This window comes from Xenia sp. Carnegie-2017, unplaced genomic scaffold, assembly GCF_021976095.1.
Source record: "Xenia sp. Carnegie-2017 unplaced genomic scaffold, XeniaSp_v1 HiC_scaffold_22, whole genome shotgun sequence".
Taxonomy (NCBI): domain Eukaryota; kingdom Metazoa; phylum Cnidaria; class Anthozoa; order Malacalcyonacea; family Xeniidae; genus Xenia; species Xenia sp. Carnegie-2017.
Window position 1 is genome coordinate 5,295,185 of NW_025813485.1, and position 22,694 is coordinate 5,317,878.

The 22,694-nt window shown below is 34.3% G+C and overlaps 2 protein-coding genes across 2 annotated transcripts in view; both read right to left on the minus strand.

Annotated features, from left to right (window-relative positions):
* Positions 1–332: 332 nt before the first annotated feature.
* Positions 333–15,492, minus strand: LOC124445618. The gene is made up of 21 exons (XM_046996357.1): positions 15,225–15,492; positions 14,753–14,811; positions 14,120–14,608; positions 13,889–13,951; positions 13,139–13,243; positions 12,420–12,498; positions 11,353–11,434; positions 10,829–10,915; positions 9,350–9,422; positions 9,019–9,180; positions 8,483–8,550; positions 7,836–7,909; positions 7,246–7,352; positions 6,061–6,152; positions 5,539–5,633; positions 5,231–5,328; positions 4,427–4,522; positions 4,133–4,162; positions 3,528–3,695; positions 2,763–2,993; positions 333–2,228 (listed from the first exon to the last, which is right to left on the minus strand). Exons 1-21 carry the CDS (start codon positions 15,400–15,402, stop codon positions 603–605), a joined length of 4,062 nt encoding a protein of 1,353 aa, XP_046852313.1. The 5' UTR covers positions 15,403–15,492; the 3' UTR covers positions 333–602.
* A 462-nt stretch (positions 15,493–15,954) lies between these two features.
* Positions 15,955–22,694, minus strand: part of LOC124447119 (relaxin receptor 1-like) — a 28,651-nt gene continuing 21,911 nt past the window's right edge. The window contains exons 3-16 of the mRNA XM_046998014.1: positions 22,162–22,259; positions 21,443–21,560; positions 21,251–21,334; positions 20,702–20,764; positions 20,318–20,386; positions 20,159–20,218; positions 19,914–19,979; positions 19,255–19,296; positions 19,145–19,192; positions 18,976–19,047; positions 18,815–18,889; positions 18,522–18,605; positions 17,529–17,913; positions 15,955–17,034 (exon numbers count right to left, since the gene is read on the minus strand). Coding sequence (XP_046853970.1) covers positions 16,396–17,034; positions 17,529–17,913; positions 18,522–18,605; positions 18,815–18,889; positions 18,976–19,047; positions 19,145–19,192; positions 19,255–19,296; positions 19,914–19,979; positions 20,159–20,218; positions 20,318–20,386; positions 20,702–20,764; positions 21,251–21,334; positions 21,443–21,560; positions 22,162–22,231 — 1,875 coding nt within the window. The 5' untranslated portion in view covers positions 22,232–22,259 and the 3' untranslated portion in view covers positions 15,955–16,395. The remainder of the gene's footprint in view (positions 17,035–17,528; positions 17,914–18,521; positions 18,606–18,814; positions 18,890–18,975; positions 19,048–19,144; positions 19,193–19,254; positions 19,297–19,913; positions 19,980–20,158; positions 20,219–20,317; positions 20,387–20,701; positions 20,765–21,250; positions 21,335–21,442; positions 21,561–22,161; positions 22,260–22,694) is intronic.

Here is a 22,694-nt window from a genome sequence, read left to right on the forward strand (position 1 = left end):
CAAGGTATTTCAGGTCAAACGTCTAAAGGAACAGTGCAAGGCACAATAATATTTCCACAAACATAGTAAAGCTGTCATTTAGATTCTAATAAATCTTTCGAGGCACATTACTAGCGCGCATTAAACTTTACCAGCTGTTTGACAACTAGTGAGTGACGTCATGTTAAGTAGCATAAATAACACTCTACGCTTACAACATTTATTTCAAGTATTAGCGGTTAAGGATAAACAACAATAACAGCAACAACAACTAAAAATCAACAACAACAAAAACACGTATCAACAGAGATGGGAAGAAATAAACACGTAGAGTTAAAACCACAACAATCTCGTAAATAGAAAAAGTAAAAATTGTGAATCGACGATTATAGGTATATAAAGTATTTACTGTACTTACTTACAGGTGGTTTTCATTTGATGATTAAACATCTGAGGATATTATATTAAGATATAATTTATTTGTAGCAGTTATTGCCACGTGTGACCAATCACAAATGTGTGGGGGGAGGGGGGTTAGGAAATTCTACTATTTAAACATTTGTTTGTACGTCTTTTCTTGTTCTTTTTTGGTTTTTCCCCACTGGCCTTCGAAATTGACGGATTCACAAGGGACAAAAACCAGGCCACATAAAAAGACCTTTAAACCGGTTCAGAAGTTGCTGGTATGCGATCATATTTCGATAATCGACGAACGACGTTTGTTTAGAGTTGGCCAAAAGTAACAAAGAATCATCACCTGGTTTTTGAGAGTTTCTAAAATGTACGTTCTCACCTGAATGTTGCTGGACAGCCGTTTCACTTTCGTTATTGGTAAATAGAGAAGTTTCCACGCGGTTGGCTCGCATTTGTAGATCCTTTCTTAAAGTCAACAATGTTTTGAAAGCGTTTAAAGTAGTGGCGGAAGGCGGCAAAGGAGGAACGGCTGGTACTTTAGGAATTGTATTCTGACCATTGACCGCTACTCTTTTTACGTGAAAATAAGGGCTGCAACCAAGTTCTGTGTTTGCAACAGCACCAGTATTTGTACAAACACCACTAGTTTTGTTAACATTGATATTCGCAGCGATGCTACTGGTAGCAACACCACTCGAAGTCGTAGCAACACCACTCATGGTGGTAGAAACACCACTCGTGGTCGTAGCAACACCACTCATTCTGGTAGCAACACCACTAGAGGTCGTAGCAACACCACTCATTCTGGTAGCAACACCACTCATTCTGGTAGCAACACCACTCATTCTGGTAGCAACACCACTAGAGGTCGTAGCAACACCACTCGAGGTCGTAGCAACACCACTAGAGGTCGTAGCAACACCACTCATTCTGGTAGCAACACCACTAGAGGTCGTAGCAACACCACTCATTCTGGTAGCAACACCACTAGAGGTCGTAGCAACACCACTCGAGGTCGTAGCAACACCACTCGAGGTCGTAGCAACACCACTCATTCTGGTAGCAACACCACTAGAGGTCGTAGCAACACCACTCATGGTAGCACCAACGATATTGTTAGCGATACCAGATATCGGGTCACATGATCTACCAATAACCGTGGATTTCCTAACACTTCCTTTTTGTGTACTTGGATCAAATTCAGTCATTGCTGAATCACTGTTCTCTTTATCACTCAAATTTTCATTGTAATTGATTTCATGTTGATTAAGTCTACGTCTCTTAGGATAACGTTTTGGTGAAACATTTACTGTGACATCACCAGAAGATGTGGAATTTCCGTCATACGATCGTTTCTTTCCTGATTTCATTTGACATATATTGTTTGCATGAGATATGTTGGCTGGTAGGGTATCAGCCTTGTCAAGTTTATTGGATGGCCTTCTTTCAACAGTTTTCCTGCCTGGATTTTCATGTAACTTGTTCGTATTTTCAGACGCATGTTTGCAATTTTCAATAGAAATTTGCTCATTCTCATTATTACTTTCAAGGGATTGATTTATTGGGATTGAGCTGGAGCATTCTTGTGAGAGTTCAGTCTCGTTGATATTTGTGCTTGAATGAGAAGAATGAGATTGCAATTCTTGTCTATCCCTAACTGGTGGAACAGAAGATGTCTTTGCCATATCTTGAGAGTCGGTTTTAGTTAACGTTGATGTTGCCTGTGTGGAAGAAGTTTCACCCGTGCCTAGATTGGCAGAAAGACCCAAGTTTGATTGTTGAGCGGTTTCACTGGATGTTTTTTGTAACACCCCACTCACGTCAACATGAAATGCCTAAAGAAAAAAAACAGGCATGAAAAACTCATATAAATTTATGTATATATTCATATACACAAAAACTTCTAATAGAATAGAATGTAGAATTATCCACCCCAACAATACACAGTACATGGTAATTCTCTCAAATGAATTGCATAAATATGCTCTTTGGGAGAATGTCTTGCCTCCCAGACACTTATAGAGGGCTTGTTAACAGGATCGAATTTTATCATATTATATAAATTCATTTTGAACTGATAACTTAAAGTTGGCTATGTTCCATTGACCAGTACGTGAACCGCCTCACAACGACTACATTGCCATTAAAATAATGTCTTCCATACGCGTAAGATGCAATTGGAGCATGCGAGCCAATCATATGACATGGAATGATTTAAAAAGTTTCTTTCGGCATATTGAGGTGACTATGATATCAATAACGAAATGTCAAACTCTCATCAACTGTAATGTTGCTAATACTCATTACACAAAAATCGCCATAGATAGCAGCTTCTCGACAAATGCTCCATATGACATGCAGGAGAATACCTGCAAAAGAACTGAGAACTGTGTCAACAAGGATGTAGGCATTCCATTCGGTAGCGAAGACGCTTGTGTCACCACAGATGGACATGGTGCAAGAATTTTAACTTTTTGTGGAGGTTTTTTTGTTTTTTTAGGCTGGCACTTTGACTTTGAATTTTTCTTTCTCTTCATCACAAGCAACTTTCCCCCCATACTTTGCTCTCCATTTGGGCTTGCATGACACTGACGTCGCTTCTATAGAAAAATACTTTAAGTTACGTTACATAGCAACTATTCAAACAGTCTCATACCTACGTACGTAGTGCAAAGTCGAAAGCAGTAAGTATTAACAAGTTCAAGACTGTGTCAAGTCACGGAGCATCTCGATTTCAACGATTGCTGTACGACTGATGTGCTATTTCGTTGGTATTATGAATAAAATACGAAACTCTCATATACATAGCATAACCAGGGCAGGTCAGAATACATAACTTAAAATATATTTCCATTTTAAAAAACTTTAAAGCAAATCCTACTGGGAAATTTTAGTCTTAAATACTCTTTCAAAATCTCCAGCCAACAGAGCTGTCAACCAACAGTCTCGTTTCTCCCAAACTTTCTCGCACAGAAAATCTTTATTTCCTAAATAATTTTTTTTTAAAATACGTTGTTTCAAGACTCGAGTTGAGCCAAGTTTAAGGCAAAATTTACTCGCACAAAAATCTTTTCCGAGTTAAATCTGAGCACGTTTACGTCAGAGGGAAGTGATCAATCCAGCTATATACGTACCTGCTTTTGCTCGCCGACAGTTTTTTGTGCTAATTTAGAAGTCTGCTCTGTCTGCAATGATTTTGTTTCTTTTCTTTTTGGAGCCTCTAAACCAACAACTTTCTTAGAGGGATTTTTCCTTGACGATCGTTGGGGTTGAACTTGATTATAATTTAAAGATTCTTGCTCCTAAAATATATTTAGAATGATAATATGGAGGAAACGATGCACGAAAATTAACATGCAATGATAATAATTACGCAAGGAACTTTTATTTTCATCTGAGAATCTCATTATCTAACATCCAACGTGATGACGAACTATAGACACTTAACCTTTAACTACGAATGGAAACTTCTAAATTTGCTTGAAATTATTTGTTCAAAGCAAAAGTATGACTTTGTTTCATAGAACTTTATAGTATATATATTTAAGTTCAAAAACATCAAATGAACACGACTAGTATAATATTTCTTATTTAGACCATATTGAGCTCAGAATAATGTTAAATTTCAAATTCTAATGCTAGTAAGTAATAGTAATGCGCAAGCGATATACATACAAATTTTATACACCCCAAATCCTGATGGCACTCAAGACATAGAGCAACACAAACTCACACTTACTTGTTCAGACAACTCTGGCTCATGAAAATCCTAAAATACAATGAGGAAATCATCTCGATTAAAAAAATTATCTTCCGGACGGAATGATTAAGCAAAAATTGTATTCTTAAAAAAAACGAGTATTTTATATCTACGTAATATGCAAAAACAAAAACCTGTGCTTTAATGTTGAACATGAGAAAGCTGCTGCGGGAGGTTTGACATCTTTTAAGAATGTGAATATGAATTTGTTTATTGTAAATTTCTATTAAAGATTTAAAACTTGGCGAAAAATACAATGTCGCAAACACTTACTTCCGGCCCAATCTCGGTTCTATCAGCTGAGCGACGAGAGAAATTATTCACTAATTTATCTTTTACAATTTTCTGCAACTTGAGATGTTTCTTTGTCTAGAAATGTGAAAAGAATTATTCATCATAATTAATGCTATAGTTGTAGTTCATACACACATAAATTTTTTTCATGCGTGATGACCGCTGAACATGAACCATAATCCAAGGGGTTGTGCACCTCTCAAAATTCTCTAACACCCCCTACCCAGGGAAAAATTCTAAAATGGTATTATGTACTGTAAACTATTATTACAACAGTATTAGAGGTGAGGAAATAGTACAGTAAGACTGAGTATAAAGTGGAACTTATCATTTCAAAGGCAAGTACGTATTTTATACCACCACTATTTGCAATTGAGTTACTACCATGCGCGTTTTCATTGAAACAGTAAAATCGAAATAAATTAGTATGCATTCGTTAACAAAAAACATATGAATTTTTTTAAAAGGCTAATAGCACTTTCTTTGCGCACGGCTCACTCATCTGTACGCCTAAAAATCTACCATAACCCGAGGCCCTTCACCCTTGCAACTTTAGCTGGGATAACGATGCACATCCCTTGAAATATCTTTACCCCCTCCTGTCAAATGAGCATCCGCCCCTGCCATAATCGTATTCTATCCGAGCACGAACATCAATTCCGTTAAAAACGTAAGATACAATTTCCATATTGTTCACGAGCAAAACAACTGAAAACTACATTTCCACATTCCTTTAAAGTATGTTTTAGTTTAACAGATTCAACCTACTCTAATTTCACCCACCTTAGGATCATTTTTTGTCAATACAAACCATCTTCTTCGACACGCGTTATCAGTTCTGCCAGGCATTCTTTTGGCGATACCTGACCAATTTTTCAAGCCTGTTTCACAAAGAAAATTTTTTTAAATAGATTCAGGGGGGAGCAGAGAAGAGAGTATGAAAATATTGAGAAATGGAAAACATTTCAATTGCCAGAAATATGGTAATCAATGTACGATGTAGTTACATTTTTCAAGCAAGTTCTGAGTTTTCAATAATCAGTACAAAATGAAGTTTTGACTTTTGAAACTTATAATCTCGGTACTTATACCTGAATTTTGTTCCTCTACAAGTTTTAGCAACATTTCATCTTCCTCTTTTGAAAAGGCATACTTACAGAGATTCGGATCGAGAACGTCTTGCCATCTGAAAGCAAAAAAATCAACAGTTATAAAAAGACCAATGTTTTGATTGCTAATGTTTCATATATACCATCATGCTAATATGTTGAGTACGTTAATTTCAAATGCAGACTTTGATTTCACATACAAAAGTTAAATATTTCAACATTACTGACATTTTCATTGAGATAATTACAAAATATCACAACAGCAGCTTAAGGTCTGATATTTTACCGAAGTTTATTATCACACCGAGCAACAAAGATAGTAAAATATAGTTATAAATAGTTTCTTTAAAACCATGCAAAGGGCGATTGGCATATTGCTCAAGATAAACACGTTAAAATCCTGCGATGGAAAATGTTTTGCCATATGTATAACAATAATATAAGTTTACAATACACATAAACGATGAGTTTGGCGAAACGTTACGTACATAGTACAACACTAACCTTTCTCTAATTTGCGCGTCTGTTCTTCTGGGTAAAAGATTCCTAATTTTAAACCAGTTGAAGCCAAATGTTTGAACGCCTTTACGGAGCAACTACGACAAACAACATTGATTAGTCTGAGCGTAATAGTCGTGATAACGTTGTAGATGATGTCGTCGGTGAAAGTTGATCCAGAAAATTGGGAAAAGAATACACGTGTTGCACAGAAGTTGGGGGCTTTGTGCAACATGTGCAAAAAAACGAGCTTGCAGTGGTTTTCACATTGAGCGAACAGCTCGCACAAAGAATACACGTGTTGCACAGTTGGGGTTTTGTGCAACATTGCAGTGGTTTTCATTGAGCGAACAGCTCACAAAGTTTTGCAGTGGTTTTCACATTGAGCGAACAGCTCGCACAAAGAATACACGTGTTGCACAGAAGTTGGGGGCTTTGTGCAACATGTGCAAAAAGAGCTTGCAGTGGTTTTCACATTGAGCGAACAGCTCGCACAAAGAATACACGTGTTGCACAGAAGTTGGGGGTTTTGTGCAACATGTGCAAAAAAGAGCTTGCAGTGGTTTTCACATTGAGCGAACAGCTCGCACAAAGAATACACGTGTTGCACAGAAGTTGGGGGCTTTGTGCAACATGTGCAAAAACGAGCTTGCATTGGTTTTCATTGAACGAACAGCTAGCACAAAATAATACAAGTTGTTGTGCAACATGAAGTTGGGGTTTTGTGCGAACAGCTGCAAAAAATACACGCTTGCACAGGTTTTCGCATTGACGAACAGCTCGCACAAAGAATACACGAATTGCACAGTTGCAGTTGGGGTTTTGTGCAACATGTGCAAAAACGAGCTTGCAGTGGTTTTCACATTGAGCGAACAGCTAGCACAAAGAATACACGTGTTGCACAGAAGTTGGGGGTTTTGTGCAACATGTGCAAAAAAACGAGCTTGCAGTGGTTTTCACATTGAGCGAACAGCTAGCACAAAGAATACACGTGTTGCACAGAAGTTGGGGGTTTTGTGCAACATGTGCAAAAAAACGAGCTTGCATTGGTTTTCACATTGAACGAACAGCTAGCACAAAATTTCGCGGGACAAATATCTGAACAAAATGCGTAATTAGTTACTAAATTGTCCCCTTTGTTGAACATACAACAGATAAAACTTGAGTAAAACGTAAATATTGAAGACTCACTTTATCCTCTTCCCTGTTCCATTTCCCTTTTTTAATCAAAGGGTTCACTGACTTTACATAGCGATGCATACATTGTGCTCCTGTACGGCCATCCAAAAAAGTAGAAACTAAATGAAGAAAAATTGTCTTGAATTTGGAATACAATATCACGGCTGAATGCTAATTCTCCCAAAGATCCTATCTTCTCTCCCCAAAATCCGCCTCCTGAAGATTCCTATTTTTTACACATATATAAGTGACACGTGAATAATACGTGACACGTGAATAAAACATGACACGTGAATAAAACATGACAATGTCCACAATGTCAACGAAATAGAAATTTTGCAAGCACTATATTATATAGAGTGTTCAGACCGCTCGCCATGTTGGCGGAAAACCCATATTTTACATTTAGAACGATTATGAAGTGAGAAAAATAATTATACGAATTAATAATATATTTCATTATTTAATATATTATATGCATAGTAATTGTTGTATAGTGACAAGAATTTAAGTTGATTACATGATCTGTTGAGCATCGGCACTTTGCTACAACCTACCAACATGGCCGTTTTGACGTCAAATGAAAACAAATATTTTGTCACCTTTCGCCCAAGCTCCATAGCCACAAATTTTCACTGCTTCAAGAAGCCGTCGGTCTTCTTCTGCATCCCATTTACTGAAACAAAAATATCGTATAACTATGGACAGTGGAAAAGGGAAAAGCGTGTTGTGTAATGTATTACGAAATTAAAACTAATCATGACAATGGTCTGCAAGCTAAACTAAGTATATAGAACTCAGTAACTACCCAGTCAGTCACAGATCTAAGTCGTGTTCCCAGACTTGGTAATTTTATTATCAGATCCGCTCCGGTGAGCTTAAACAGCCCCCCCTGCAATAATTGATTGAAACATTTGAAACAGGGGGAAGCATTCTGCGCAAATCAACGCCTTTTTGATAAAATACTATACATATATGGTCACACTGGATCTAAGATAGGTCAGAATACATAGCAGCAGCGAACACTACCACTATAGTCAATATATTATCGATTAGCCAGACTGTATACTTTATTGGAAATATATTCAAAATACGCTACTGCAGCCATACTCAAATTAGGATTAGTTATGTGTTTACCTATCCAAAAGCTGCAACGTCAAGGTTTACATATTTTTGTTAGAGAGTGTTTCATCAAATCGTACGATCATAGAAATAAGACGACAAAAACGTATAAGTAATACCTATCTACCTTTTCAAAAAGTTCTTGTTTAGGCTCTTTTGATATCTGTGTAAACACTGAGAAGGTGAACGATTTGTCTAAAGTTTGAAAGAGATGGTAATGAAACAAGATATAAAATAATGTACGTAAAAATAGGTACATAGAGCGTACATATGGGTAGCCTTACAATGGCGATTAAACATATGAACAATGAACAAATTGCAAATATTGTATTCCACAAACTTCAAACATTAAACAAAAACATCATAAGAAAAAAATTCCAGGCGCATCAAAACTCATCAAGACAAAATACATTGAGAAAGGCCAACAGAAATACAGCCATCTTTACAAGATACATACACATATGAATGACAAAGTTTTCGCTTACTTTGATTCGCAAAGCACGTCGGCTTTATACAAATTCAAAACCTCACTTACACATCTTCCCATTTACTTTAAGTATTTATATTTCTTTTCACCACTTCCCATATTGAAAATGCGTTTAATATATATGACAAGTTCAACATGAAACGTTCAATTGCATTGAGTTCCGTTTTAAACAATACCTTAAGCTCCAATGCAATTGTTTCCCAGTTTCCGCCTGTGCTTTTCTCAGCCAATGACAACAATAGTTTATCCTCTTCTTTAGTCCACTTTGTGTGGTTTAAAAATGGATGAAGTTTATTGTACCAGTATACCTGACACTGCTGCGGTGAGCGCATTGGCAACTAAAACGTACATAGCTAGTTAAATACTTTTCTACCAAATAGGTAAGACTTTAACTAAACCAAAAGCAACACATTTGTTGCCAGTGATAAAGCGCTCTGATTTTTAACAGTGCATACCATGAAACCAATACATGAAATGTTTGTTAAAATAGACGCCATCAAGGCTTACCACTTTATTTGAGATATCTTCAAAATCGATATTATCAGTAAAATCGTGTATCAAATCAGTCAGGGAAAGGTTTCTGTAAGGAAGAAAAAAAGTAAAACATTTTAATTATTGAGAGTATTTTTTAAAGCAACTGTAAGATAATTATACTTTACAATGAGCTGTTTGAAAAGGTACAGTTTAATGTTTTAAATGACATGGTCTATATTCGTACTTACATTAAAAGACATGGTTACAGATACAAACATGTGAAATGATGACATTTTAATAATTACCATGTATTTAACATTCAGACAGGCGAAATGATGGTATTTTAACAATTACCATGTATTTAACATGTTGACAGATGAAATAATGGTATTTTACAATTACCATGTATTTAACATGTTGACAGATGAAATAATGGTATTTTAATAATCACCATGTATTTAACATGTTGACAGATGAAATAATGGTATTTTAACAATCACCATGTATTTAATATTCAGACAGGTGAAATGATGGTATTTTAATAATCACTATGTATGTAACATTTAAACAGGTGAAATAATGGTATTTTAATAATCACCATGCATTTAACATTCAGACAGGTGAAATGATGGTATTTTAATAATCACCACGCATTTAATATTCAGACAGGTGAAATGATGGTATTTTAATAATCACCACGCATTTAATATTCAGACAGGTGAAATGATGGTATTTTAATAATCACCACGCATTTAATATTCAGACAGGTGAAATGATGGTATTTTAATAATCACCACACATTTAACATTCAGACAGGTGAAATGATGGTATTTTAATAATCACCACGCATTTAATATTCAGACAGGTGAAATGATGGTATTTTAATAATCACTATGTATGTAACATTTAAACAGGTGAAATAATGGTATTTTAATAATCACCATGCATTTAACATTCAGACAGGTGAAATGATGGTATTTTAATAATCACTATGTATGTAACATTTAGACAGGTGAAATGATGGTATTTTAATAATCACTATGTATGTAACATTTAGACAGGTCAAATAATGGTATTTTAATAATCACTATGTATGTAACATTTAGACAGGTAAAATGATGACATGTAAATAATCACTATGTATGTAACATTTAGACAGGTGAAATAATGGTATGTAACAATCACCATGCAGTTCACATGCAGACAGGTGAAATGATGACATGTAAATAATCACTATGTATGTAACATTTAGACAGGTAAAATGATGACATGTAAATAATCATTATGTATGTAACATTTAGACAGGTGAAATAATGGTATGTAACAATCACCATGCAGTTCACATGCAGACAGGTGAAATGATGACATGTAAATAATTACTATGCATTTATAGCATGTTGACAGGTAAAATGATGACATGTAAATAATCACTATGTATGTAACATTTAGACAGGTCAAATAATGGTATATAAATAATCACCATACATTTAACACGAACCAAGTGAAACATACTTAAGACGATCTATTGCCATATTTAATTCTTCGAGTTCTTTTTCTTCCTCGGGCGTTTTTCTTGGTTTTGGAGTAAGAGCTTCAACTCTGGAAAGGCAACATTGTCAAGCTTAACATAATCTGCAAGCTAGCCACGAGTTTTTGTTTGGTATTTATAAGACTCTGAAATGTTTTAGTAGTAAAACGACAATATTGACCATAAAATTAGTACCCGACACAGTTCGAAAACAAATCATATACATATCATATACTATTTCAAAATCATCACCCACTATACTTTGAACTGAGATAATCAATACAGGACAATTTATTACATCAAAAACTACATAAATGCAAACATACAACAATTATTAACGTCTACAAAGTTTCAAACAACAATCAAACCCTTAAGAATTACAACTATTTGTGTTTGAAATTGAAGAGCAGGCAAACTATTACAACACTAGATATGTTTGAATCAGAAAAGATGTAACATGTTACGAACGAAATCATCATTATTTTACATCTCCACAATGTCAACTTACTTTTGTAACAATGGCTTTATCTTAGACTGCAGTACGTCTGATTTCACTGCATCTGAAAGAGTCTTCTCTTCTTCTATTGACCCTAGAACAGAAGAAAAATATATGTTAATGAGCTTAGCGGGGAGGTACAAAATGTAAAATATAACAAATACGTAAAACATTAGAAAAAATATATTTTTAGCTGTCTCCTGTCAGCTCAGTAAAATAGCATTAATGGAATAAAACGTGAATAGATCTCTTAGTTTGAGTTCTCTATTTTAAAAGTGTTTCAAGAATGCATTTGGACGGTTGAAGCTCTTGTTCAAGATAAGAGACCATCTTGACTTAACCATACTTATTTTACATATTTTAGCAAATAACAATTACATCTCAACAGAGCTCAGAAAAAAGATGTTTGTCAATTTTTTTCAAAGGAGAACAGGATGATAAAAACAACTCTTATCTGCTGTATATGCTAACAAGTAAAGAGGTACGTAATGCATTAAAATGTAATCACTTCAAATCCTATTTTACACTTTAGCAACACACAAAAAAGAAACGAGAAACAGTAAAAATATATTTAAGATTCCTGTTATTAAACTAGAATATGCTCGTGAAACTTTTTATTTTATGGGAGCTAAGATATAACAGGATTTACAACTAGAACTACGAAAGATTGAGAGCTATCAGATCTTTGAAAATAAGATCACTCAGTATTTTCTCTCAATTTAATTAGTTAAAGACTTTATAGACGTTTTTCAATCGTAATAATTTTTATTCAAAATTTTTTATTTTCTATTTATTGCAGTAATTTTTACTGAAATTAATTTCAAATATATATTATACTTGTATATTTAGTTATATCAGAAAACGTTGATAAGAGCTTTCAGTTGAAGTATTTATCCTGAATAAGTATTCGCTACAATGGAAGAGTTCCACAGCAGCTACTCGTATAGTTCAGATTTGGTTTCTACACTACACATGTATAACTGCTTCTAATGAGCTATCAAAGGTTGAAGCTTCTTCTTAAATCAAAAAATCAAATAAGCAAACCTTTGTCTAAACTAACAAAAATCATGCACGCTTACATGGTCGTGGTGGAAGCTCAAAAGGACTCGGTTGGTCAATACTTTTTCGCAATACTGTATCTTCATTGTCTTCAGGACCCTAAACCAAATTTATTAAATAGTTTGAAATAAGTAAACATATTTTACAACACAGACTTTTAGCGTGTTATTTTTACAATACAGACTTCTTGTTTGTTGTTTTGGGTATCGTTGCTTCTTTTGACTACTATTGCTTCTGAAATTATCTCTTCAATACATGACTTGCCTTGTTTACGTTTTGCTGACAGGCAGATTTGATCAAGTGCTTTTCGACAACACTAGCAACAATGATTATCCTCTCTTGGGATTAATCTGCCTGCCAGCAAAACGTAAACAAGGCAGGTCATCTATTATCACAGTGCTGCGAGGAAAGCATTTTTTTCAGCAGCTAAAATAAGTCGATGCATATCAAAATTTTAGAATAGGTGAATTTCTCAACAGTCATAATGATTATTCCTAGATATTTTCTTTAATCTGAAAGTATTGTCACAGAGTGGCAACGTATATTTTAAAAAACAATGCAAACATATTTTCTACGTACTGCAATTTTCAATTTTGAAAAATATACGTATATGGCCACGACATACGAGTCATAGTTTTCCAAAGTCATTCTCATTTTTTGAAATGCATCAGAAATACTTTACTTATTATACAATTTCTTATCACAAATAGTGAAATATGTCACAACAAACAGTTTCCACCTTATTCCTGTGTGATTTAAAATATGGCAAGAAAGACTGCAAGCCTTTGAAATCCAAATTCTCTGCATCGTTAGCCATAGCAGGGGATGTTTGAGTTAATCCAAGCTGAAGAAAAAAATTGAATTAAATCAAGAGAAAAATTTTATGCCGCTCTGCAATCAATTGCTTCACATGCTGCAAGACAAAAAATAAATTTTTTCCAACATATTTACCCACGTCTACATGTCTATATTTACTAGTGTGTATGCACTATATATTGCCACTAGCAAAAAGCTTTTTACATTATCACCGCAAGGTTTGACATGATTGAAAAAGATCACGTGTACATCATAGTAATGGTTGAAGTAGAGACTTTTTCAATGCATCAAAATTGTTTAACTTAATCCTTGCTAGAGAAATTGCTAATGTAAACAGACTGGCAGCTCAATGATCCTATAGGCCATCAACACCACTCAAAATTTTGACATTTTCTTCATTTATAAACAAAAATTGAAAAGTTGAGCAAAACAATCTTTTGCTATTGATGTGCATGAAAAAGAACATTAAACCACAAATAACTTGATTTCAAAATTTTGAACTTATCACACCATATAAGTCACAAAGAGTGTGCTGAAAAAGCAACTTATAGCTGTCAATTTGAAATTGCCATAAGATAAAATATGGTGGGGTTACTTGCTCTCCTGGCTAGGCCCTTGACTGCCCTTTGTCCTGGTACTGGTTGCTGGTTGAAAAGTTTAAAAAAATACTTACTTGTTTTTCTTTGTTCTCAGTAATCAGTCTTTCAATCTTTCTCAGTTGAGCTTCAATTACTGCCTGAAATAAATTGTATGCAATTTTTCAGTCTATAACAATGTGTTAGATATTATTTAAGAAAAAAATGGCTAAACTAAAAATTATCAATACATGCTTTTTTATGTAAAGAAAGAATGTAACAAGAACTATGATGCAACGTTGCAAACTTTATGAATTTTTTCAAAGTACCTGATACTGCCTGTTCAGCTTCAGGCATTGTTTCTGATCAATAGATTGTTCATCTTCATCACTGAGCAAGACCTCTTCGTTATCATTAGACAATGCCTCAGGATCTGTACACATGGTAGAGTAAGATTTCAAGTTTTCATCCACACTTGTTGGAATGATATTTTGTAAAGATTCATTAGTAGCTGGTTGAAGTTCAGTTAAACAATAGTTCTCAGTTTTGCCATCGGTGTTATTTTCCAATTGCAATGAGCCATGGTCAGTAAGCTCAGTTTGACTGGTGTTCAGTGGATTGTCTACCATAATTTCTAAATCTACATCATTGCTCAAAATTTGATGTTGATCCACTGCATTATAAGCATCATCTGCATTCAATTCAAGAGATGATTCAGGTTCAATATTGAGAGGATTGCTGCAGTAAGAATGTTGAACATCAGCAATTCTCTGACTTTCATCATCACTCTCAGATGATATGACTTCAAAAGGAACATGCTAAACATATAAAGAAAAAATTTGACTAAAACGAATGATTTCTAACCGTAAACATTCACAAACTTCTTCAAACAGAGTTTCATAATTTACAAGCAATTCTTGTAAATTTGTCAGGTGCAATATTGCAATATGAATGTTCATTACCTTCATAACAAATCTTTCATTATCGCTTGTTGAGTGGTACTCTGGCGATTTTATAATAGCTTAAAAATAAAAGGAAAATTCATTACATGGATTGCATAATTTTCTTAAGTAAATCTAACAATAATTTGTGTAACATATTTTGCCAAATATGTTTCGAATGATTTAGCATTCGACCATGGCAGCAAATGAAAATTGTTGTGCTGTGCAATGAAGCAAGAGTTTTGTTGTATTTTGTTTGTTTTGCTGCAGCCTGAGCTGAGCTACGTGGTTAGAACAAATTTCTGGCTGCAAGATTTTTGTAATCGTCTAACAAAATAAAAGTCCAAACTCCTACAAAAAATATAACAAGCCTAATTTATGTGGTCCTTGTGTCAAAGACTCTAATTGGTAATACTCACTAGTTTAGTATTAAACTTCCTGACTTATCATGCATTCTACAACAATAAGTATTAGACTATCACCAGCTACTCACCCAGCTCATCGTCAGAGTCATCCCCATCTATGTCGACGTTGATCGATCTAGACGTTCTGATGGTTTCTGATTCTGCTCCGTTCGTTTGAGACCCTAGAGCCAGTTGAATCTGCTCGATTTCTTTAACAAGACTTTCCCTATCAACATCTTCCACATTTGCATCAGTTTGTACCTCCATTCTTACTAGGCATACCAAAAGAGAAAAAAATTATTGCTCTCCATCCATCAAACGTTTAAAATATGTTACTTTCACCAATGGTTGACACTTTAGCACTTGACACCACTGACTACAATCAAGAGCGCATGCGCTTCAGAGTGGGCAACAAAATCTATCGGGCCAGTGGCAAGGACTGGGCCAGGAGCACTGGCCAAAAAAGTGTCCCGAAATTTTGTCAAATGATGTAAAAAATGCAATAAAAAAGGCATGTATATTTTCTTCACGAAAGTAAATTTTTGTCTTTTATGAATGAATATCTTACTCTAGTTATTTTCTAGTTTACATAGATAATGGTGACTGATGCCCTCGCATCTGTGAGAAAAATATGAGGCGAAATCTAATATACAAAGCCAGGGAGTATATAGCAGCGATTCATTGAGAATGACTCCCGTGAAATCTTACGTTCGGCAAATTTCGTCTTATCTCATTGCTAAAATGCTTTATTCTTGTCAATTGATCGGTCAATAATTGATGCAATTATTCTTGTCAAAGGCTAAAACAAAGATACCAGTGTAACCACGAGAACTTTAATTAAATTATACTCTACTTTTCTAATGATAATTTTTAATGTCAAGTACAAACAAACAAGCAATTAATTGCGTATTTTTACTTATACATTATACAATGTGCACCAAAACATGTTTTTCTAACAATGTGCATTGAAATTAGGTTTTTTCATACCATGACAAACTAAAATTTATCCTTATAAACATCCAAAAGAATTTACATGCTGCATTTTGATAAATACTACAAGCTGTGACCAATCGTTGCCCGAATGAAAGGCGTGTTTCCATAGGGAAAGAACGGTTTTTTCCATGTATTTCCCAGCAGGTGTGAGAGAAAAGTGAAAGCATATCGATAAATTAGTTTTCTCTTTAATAACACTGAGGCACAATATATATTTTTAGAGACTGAGGTTTCTAAGATATTTGAAAAAAATAGTTTCTTGCTTTTTTAAACGCGGAATGTGAATTTCTTGATGACGTCCTTTACTTTCTGCCAAAACATCGGTGTGCTGAGTGTGTATAAGATCGGATTGATGGCTGAGTTGATCGGAATCACGCAGATTGAAAACCACAAATACAAAGTGTTGCCTGTCTCGTTAATAACCCTAGCAAGAGACAAGAACAACAACATAGCAATGGGGACCCAGCAACACACATCCGTAAATACAAAAGCAGCAAAACGCTTTGCCATGGTAGTATGAGCTCCGAGACGGCTACTGTTGTTGGAGTCTTTTGCACTACTGTATGACGAGTAAAACATTTGAATATAGGCGATAATAAGATAGGCAGCACCAATAAAATTCAGTATTCCGAATATAGATAGGCAGTATTCCCATGCGATTGTGTTCTGTCCAGGTAACTGAATGGGCATACAGATGCTGTTAGCCCCGTAGAATCCAACTCTTTTGACGTCATCAACGAAATACGTTTTCACGATGGCTGGGACAATGGCGATAGCAGAGCAGACAAGCCATGTTACCAAAAGTAAGAACACCGCCGAACGATAGTCGATCTTTCGAAACTCCATCGCATGAGCTATGTGCAAGAAACGATCGTATGCAATGTATACCAGAGTAAACACAGATACCTGTAAAAGATCGAGTATTTTCATGATACACTTGATCAAACAAATTTTATGAACAAATTTTACCTCCCATCCTTTATTTCGCTGTTATTTAAGATACTTTTTTCTTTAAATATTTTAAAAAATTTAAATACCTTTGCACTTACCGAAACACAGAGTCAATGTAATGATTGTGCGCAGCTGATTAAATTTATTTACGTTTTTTTTTCCAGAAAATTTTAATTTTTGTCAGATGCAATTCGATTGCTGGGTAGTTAAAGTCTCGTGTCGTGCAACACAATTGCTGGTCGTTTTTTGAAATTACTGGTTGAGATGCTATGAAAAACGTCACGTTTCGTGCAGTTTTCTGCATGTACACAATTGTTAATTTTCGATGTGCAAATGTTGACGTATCATGTGGTGCTTTCATTTATCAGAAAAAGTTCCATCGTAGACAAGATTATGTACATAATATACGCAATAATAAATTGCAACAATTTGTATTTTTTTATTCATACCTCGCTGGATATGACAAATATTATGCCAAACACTTTACACGGAGTTCCAGTTCGCCAGGGATAATCATGCTTGTAATATTCTCCTTCAGTCGCGATTTCTTGGTTTATGATTCCAATTAAATAGACACCCATGAGCATGTCACTAAAACTGAGACTGCATATAAACAAGTTCTGTACTCGACTGCAATCATCTTTTACCAGTCTTAGCAACAGAGCGAAGACATTCCCACCAATGGTTAGAACAACCATGAAGCACATGAGATAACGCATTGCAGCATATTTAATCATTCGTTCACAGCTGGCAATGGTGTCCGACGGTGCTATGCAATGGACGTCAGGTTTATAAGCAATGACGAAACAGCAATCAGTAAAGTAATTTGTTTTTCTAAATAAAAAATGAGTTGATAGTAAAATAAGTTAACCGACGTTCAAAGATAAACTAAAAGCAATGATAACTGAACATATATATTCATATTTATATTTATGCGTGCCTAATGATATTTTTTAATTTCCTGGAATCTGATTGGCTGCAGCAGCGGGCAGCTTTTTACGATAACTTGACCTTGTTCCAAAAGTGATATTTTTTCCCAATGTATTTGTTTACAAAGTGAAATTCAAATTCTGCCTAGGACTGCTTTTGAAACTTCGTAAAAATATTTTTTTCCATTCGGACTGTATGAAAAAATATTTTCTGCATGAAAAAAGATTTTATTACTTTTTGTTAATGCTTATTAAGCACCGACATGTTTCGACTTTTTAATTCTTCAACATAAATAAAGAATCGAACAAGTTTTAACAAAATGATTTTTCTTTAGCCCTTTGGTTCATACATATAAATAGTTATGTTCTTGGACTTTGGTTTCATTTCATACAGTGAATATTCGAAATACTTAATGAATAATATTGCCTTCATTTGTTTTTAGAAAACCAATTCAAAATATCCGACTCGCCATATTTGATAAGGACTTCATGCAAAGGCTTCATAATACTTACAAGTGTTTGAGATTTACGAGATTTCGCATTAGTCTGTTCCATAACCTATTGATATAAATGAGAGTTGGTATTTCTGAGATGTCTCTATAAAAGAAAGTCATATAAAAAAAATATGGAGATATAGTTACATATTATTTTGATACAATATTTTCAGGTCTTTGTACTGTGTACTGAAAATGATCTAGTAACTCATACAGTCTTGCTTCTACAGTCATCTCAAAGCATGTATTGCTATGCAAATAATATATTTTATGTACAGTAGCTAATAAGTCAATACTTTGCAGCATACTTACAGATAATTTAGATTTACAAGAGGATCGAAAATATTGTCATGTTTAAATTTGCTGAAGAGATTGAGTTGCATGCTCCTACGAATAGATATATGAATTGAGCTATAAAAGGGACCTTTTTTTGCTTTAACTGTCTGATACTTCAGGTGATGAGTATAACTTACAAATTGAGCAAATTTCCGAGAGGTTGAAAAACAAACTCAGGTAATTCCGACAAAGAATTTGAGGAAATATCCCTAAAAATTTAACATCAGTCAGTCAAGTTCATAGTCAGGATTTCAATCTAATTATTTTCGATCGAGCAAAGTTATGAAAAAAATCATTTCTACGTACAAGCTTTCCAAGTTCTTCAAACCAAAAAACCATGTGATGTTTCCATTCCTGCAAGTAATAGTTATCTTGAAAGTTTGTCCCTGAATTTAATTGCTTTTTTAACCACTTACGTTATGTCAACTGCTTCTTGCAGTTTGATGCCTTTCAAATCTCTAAAAAGAGCATGTATTGTTAAATATAATATAAATGTCGTAGACTGGTGTCTATATAAGATAAGCAGAAATTCATTAATCTAAATCCTTTCATACCATATAAAGATTCTGTGCTTAGCTCTATATTTAAAAGCCATGGCTACTCTTAAAAAGTCAATACTGGTTATATCTCTCTAAGGAATGCAATAGCAAATCAACGGTTACCGTTTTTATGATCTCAGAAGTTTTATAATATGCAATGCTAATTTTAAACAAGTTAATACATTGCGTGTCAGTATTTTTTTTACCGAAACAATCGCTCCAATTCTTTTGACCTTGGTTTGTTTTATCGCTTTTGATATTGATAAAACTGAAACTGAGTTAGTTCTTTGCACTTTCAACTTCAATACTGCAGAGCGTTTACACCTGACGTCATTTCCGCCATGTTGGTGTACCAATTGAAAAGAATTTTGATGAAGTCCTTTAGCTTGGTACATCAATATGGCCGCTTCCGTCATTGTTATGTTCATCCCAGGGAATTAAGTGAAAACTATCTACTGCATAATCATTACTGACTGTACCATCCCGTCACATGATAAAATAGATCATAAATCGCGGTTTGTTTTGAAAGAACTTACAATATTTCCAGTGAGTTGTTTGATGAAAAATTTATAAAGGATAATTTTTTGTTACCAGCCAGGATACTACACGAAAATAAACAAAAAGATAGATTGCATTTGTAAATGAAGATACTGTGACTATAAATATGCTATTAAACAGAATGAAGGCATGTTCTTTATTATGAGTGATTTTTTTTACACTGGCAACGTAGAGCCATCAACCATTAGATAAACTGTCAATGCGTACGTCATGTAATACTTACAGAGCTTTTAATTTACCGAGATTCTTTGTAAAATTTTTCAATTTGTTTTCCTTCAAATTTCTATAATCGCATAAAAAATTTTAAACGTTCATGTAAATGTAGGTATTTTCAGTATTTGAACACGTTCAAAGTAGACATGCAGATTGACTTCACACTTACAGAATTGCCAAATTTGGTAACTTATCCAAATTCAAGTAAATGTCACTTATTTCGTTTTTCTCCAGTTGCCTGTGATCAACGAAAAAATTGTCTCTTATCACTGAAATATGAATAGTTTGACATCACAGGCATAACGTCCAACAAATTTAATAAAATCGTTAGGCCTGAATTTTTAAGCAATGTCATAGTGTAAGCTTGTAGTTTTTCGTACTTGTAGCTGATTACACAAAGCGAACGATAAGCATTTAGGCGCAGACATACTTAGCTGTTAATTTCGGGGTGGTGTGTGGTGGGCGTGGTGTAAGATGGTGGGGTAATTTCGGGGTGGGGTAAGGTCGGGTGGTTAAGGTGGGGTGAGATGAAAGCATGTTTAGATATTCATACATCTCTATAAGATGATAACTTTCCAACTCTGGCAGTATCTTGATTTTATTACTTCGTAGATCCCTATATAAAACATGTGGAAAATCTTTTGTAGAAACTTAACAAGAATAATTGCCATGTTACAAAATTATTTATTAATGAGAAACATGTCGATTTTGTAAAAGGTTAATTCCAAAAAATAGTGAAAAATGTAATACTTTTTTTGACTGTCACGTGCAACAATTACTTTCACTGTTTCTTCTATGAATTTTACTAAGCGAAAATGCGTTTACTGAAACCACAGGAAAGTCATGAAATTGGCAGAAATGTTCATTTCATAGAAATTTTAACCCTATACTTTTATTCAGAGCAATCATAGAACTCAAGCTTGATCTTCTATAACAAGTTCACATGCAACCATGTATTTACAAGAAGTTCTGCCAAGAAACAAACAGAAGAAATAAAACATAAGTAGTTTATTTAAACCAACTTATCAAACTTCCAAGAGAAAAGTCAATCGTAGAATCGAGGCATCGTACGCACAGAAGATTGTATAGAAGTTTCACTTACAAATACTTTAATTTGCTGAAGTTTTTCTTTAGAATTTCAACATCCTCGTCGGAGAGGGTTATGTTATTTCCGTCAGCTACCAATCTAAAAATCCACGAAATAAACAACGTGATATTTATGCTTGCATAGGTATCTATCTGTCCGTATCTATCAATAAACACGTCATTACATATTTCTTGTAATAATACTAACCGTTCTATTGTTCCATTCTGACAAAACGAACCATTTGTCATGTTCAAAATATCACGCAAAGAACTTATTTTTTTACTTCGAAAGAACAAAGTTTTGTCCTCGCAGCAATCATTACAGCCTGGATAAACAAATACAAGCATTATGCAAGATGTGCAGCTACATATAGACAAAAACCGTGCAATGACAAATGAAAAGTGTTCGTCGGACATTGTGTAACAATTAAAGGATAGAAATTTGTAATTTGTGTGACTAGTGAGGAATATGGCAGTGTTTGTTAGCCGTAAGTGAAGTACAGCGTTGTGTTAAGAGTGAGTGGAATATAATTGTGTTGCATGTGAAAATTGAAGGAACTATGGTAAACAGGCGATCTGTAAGTTTAGTTTGGGGTAAATCTGTAGCCTAAATGTTGGATCCTCGTAAACTTGACGTTTTTTTGCGAACGTTCTTCGTCAAGTTAAGTTCACAAACATCTTTTGTTAAAATCAATTGAGATCATCGATCACGTGTCATGTTGCATTGGATGAACATAAGAACGTAACTATAAAGACCTAAGATTGAGTAAACTTTCGAGCCCCCTCCCTGAATTATGCCTCTGGATAAACATGTCCGCTTCATAGTAGATAGTCATGCAGTTCAGTTTTTCCCTGCAATTCATACATTTAACGAAAACATCAATAATGTCACACAAACTTTCATTTTCCTCTGTGTCACTAACTTACCATCATTTTTCACGACGCTTATTATACAAAATATTATCACGAAACATATGGCAAGAGTCAGCAGTCTCATTTTGCAAGTGTTCTGCCTTCTTTGATATCTTCAAATCAGCAATAAAATATGAGTAAATAATTTGCACTGCAAGTAAACAAAACGAAATATTGAAAACGTTCATCTACTGCTACTTGGCTAGCAACTGGTTCTTATATAAAACAAAAACAAAAGGAAAAGACAAAGTTTCTAAAATGATTATCGAATGCCTGAAAAAAGACGTTTTATGTTGTGTGTGTGTGTATTCAAACAAAACTTTTGTGTAGAGTATACATTCATCTCTCTGTTTTTATAGCTAAGATAGAATCAAAAAATGACGAAAAATAGGTTGCAAATTGAGTATTTCTTGTATGTCAAAATATGTCTCAAGAGATACTGCAAAGTAAGGCGTTATTTTAATTATATCTAACAACATACATCGTAAAAAAGGCTCAAATTATATAACTGTATACTTACAACTGGTCCAACTAAAAAATCATATACT

Excerpts from the sequence above, each read along its gene's own strand:
- LOC124445618 (XM_046996357.1), bottom strand. The coding sequence starts at position 15,402 with ATGGAGGTACAAACTGATGCAAATGTGGAAGATGTTGATAGGGAAAGT. Across the intron at positions 11,435-12,419 it reads TGAGCTTCCACCACGACCAT|GGTCAATAGAAGAAGAGAAG; the intron begins GTAAGCGTGCAT and ends CTTCTGTTCTAG. Across the intron at positions 7,353-7,835 it reads CTATGGAGCTTGGGCGAAAG|TTTCTACTTTTTTGGATGGC; the intron begins GTGACAAAATAT and ends TTCTTCATTTAG.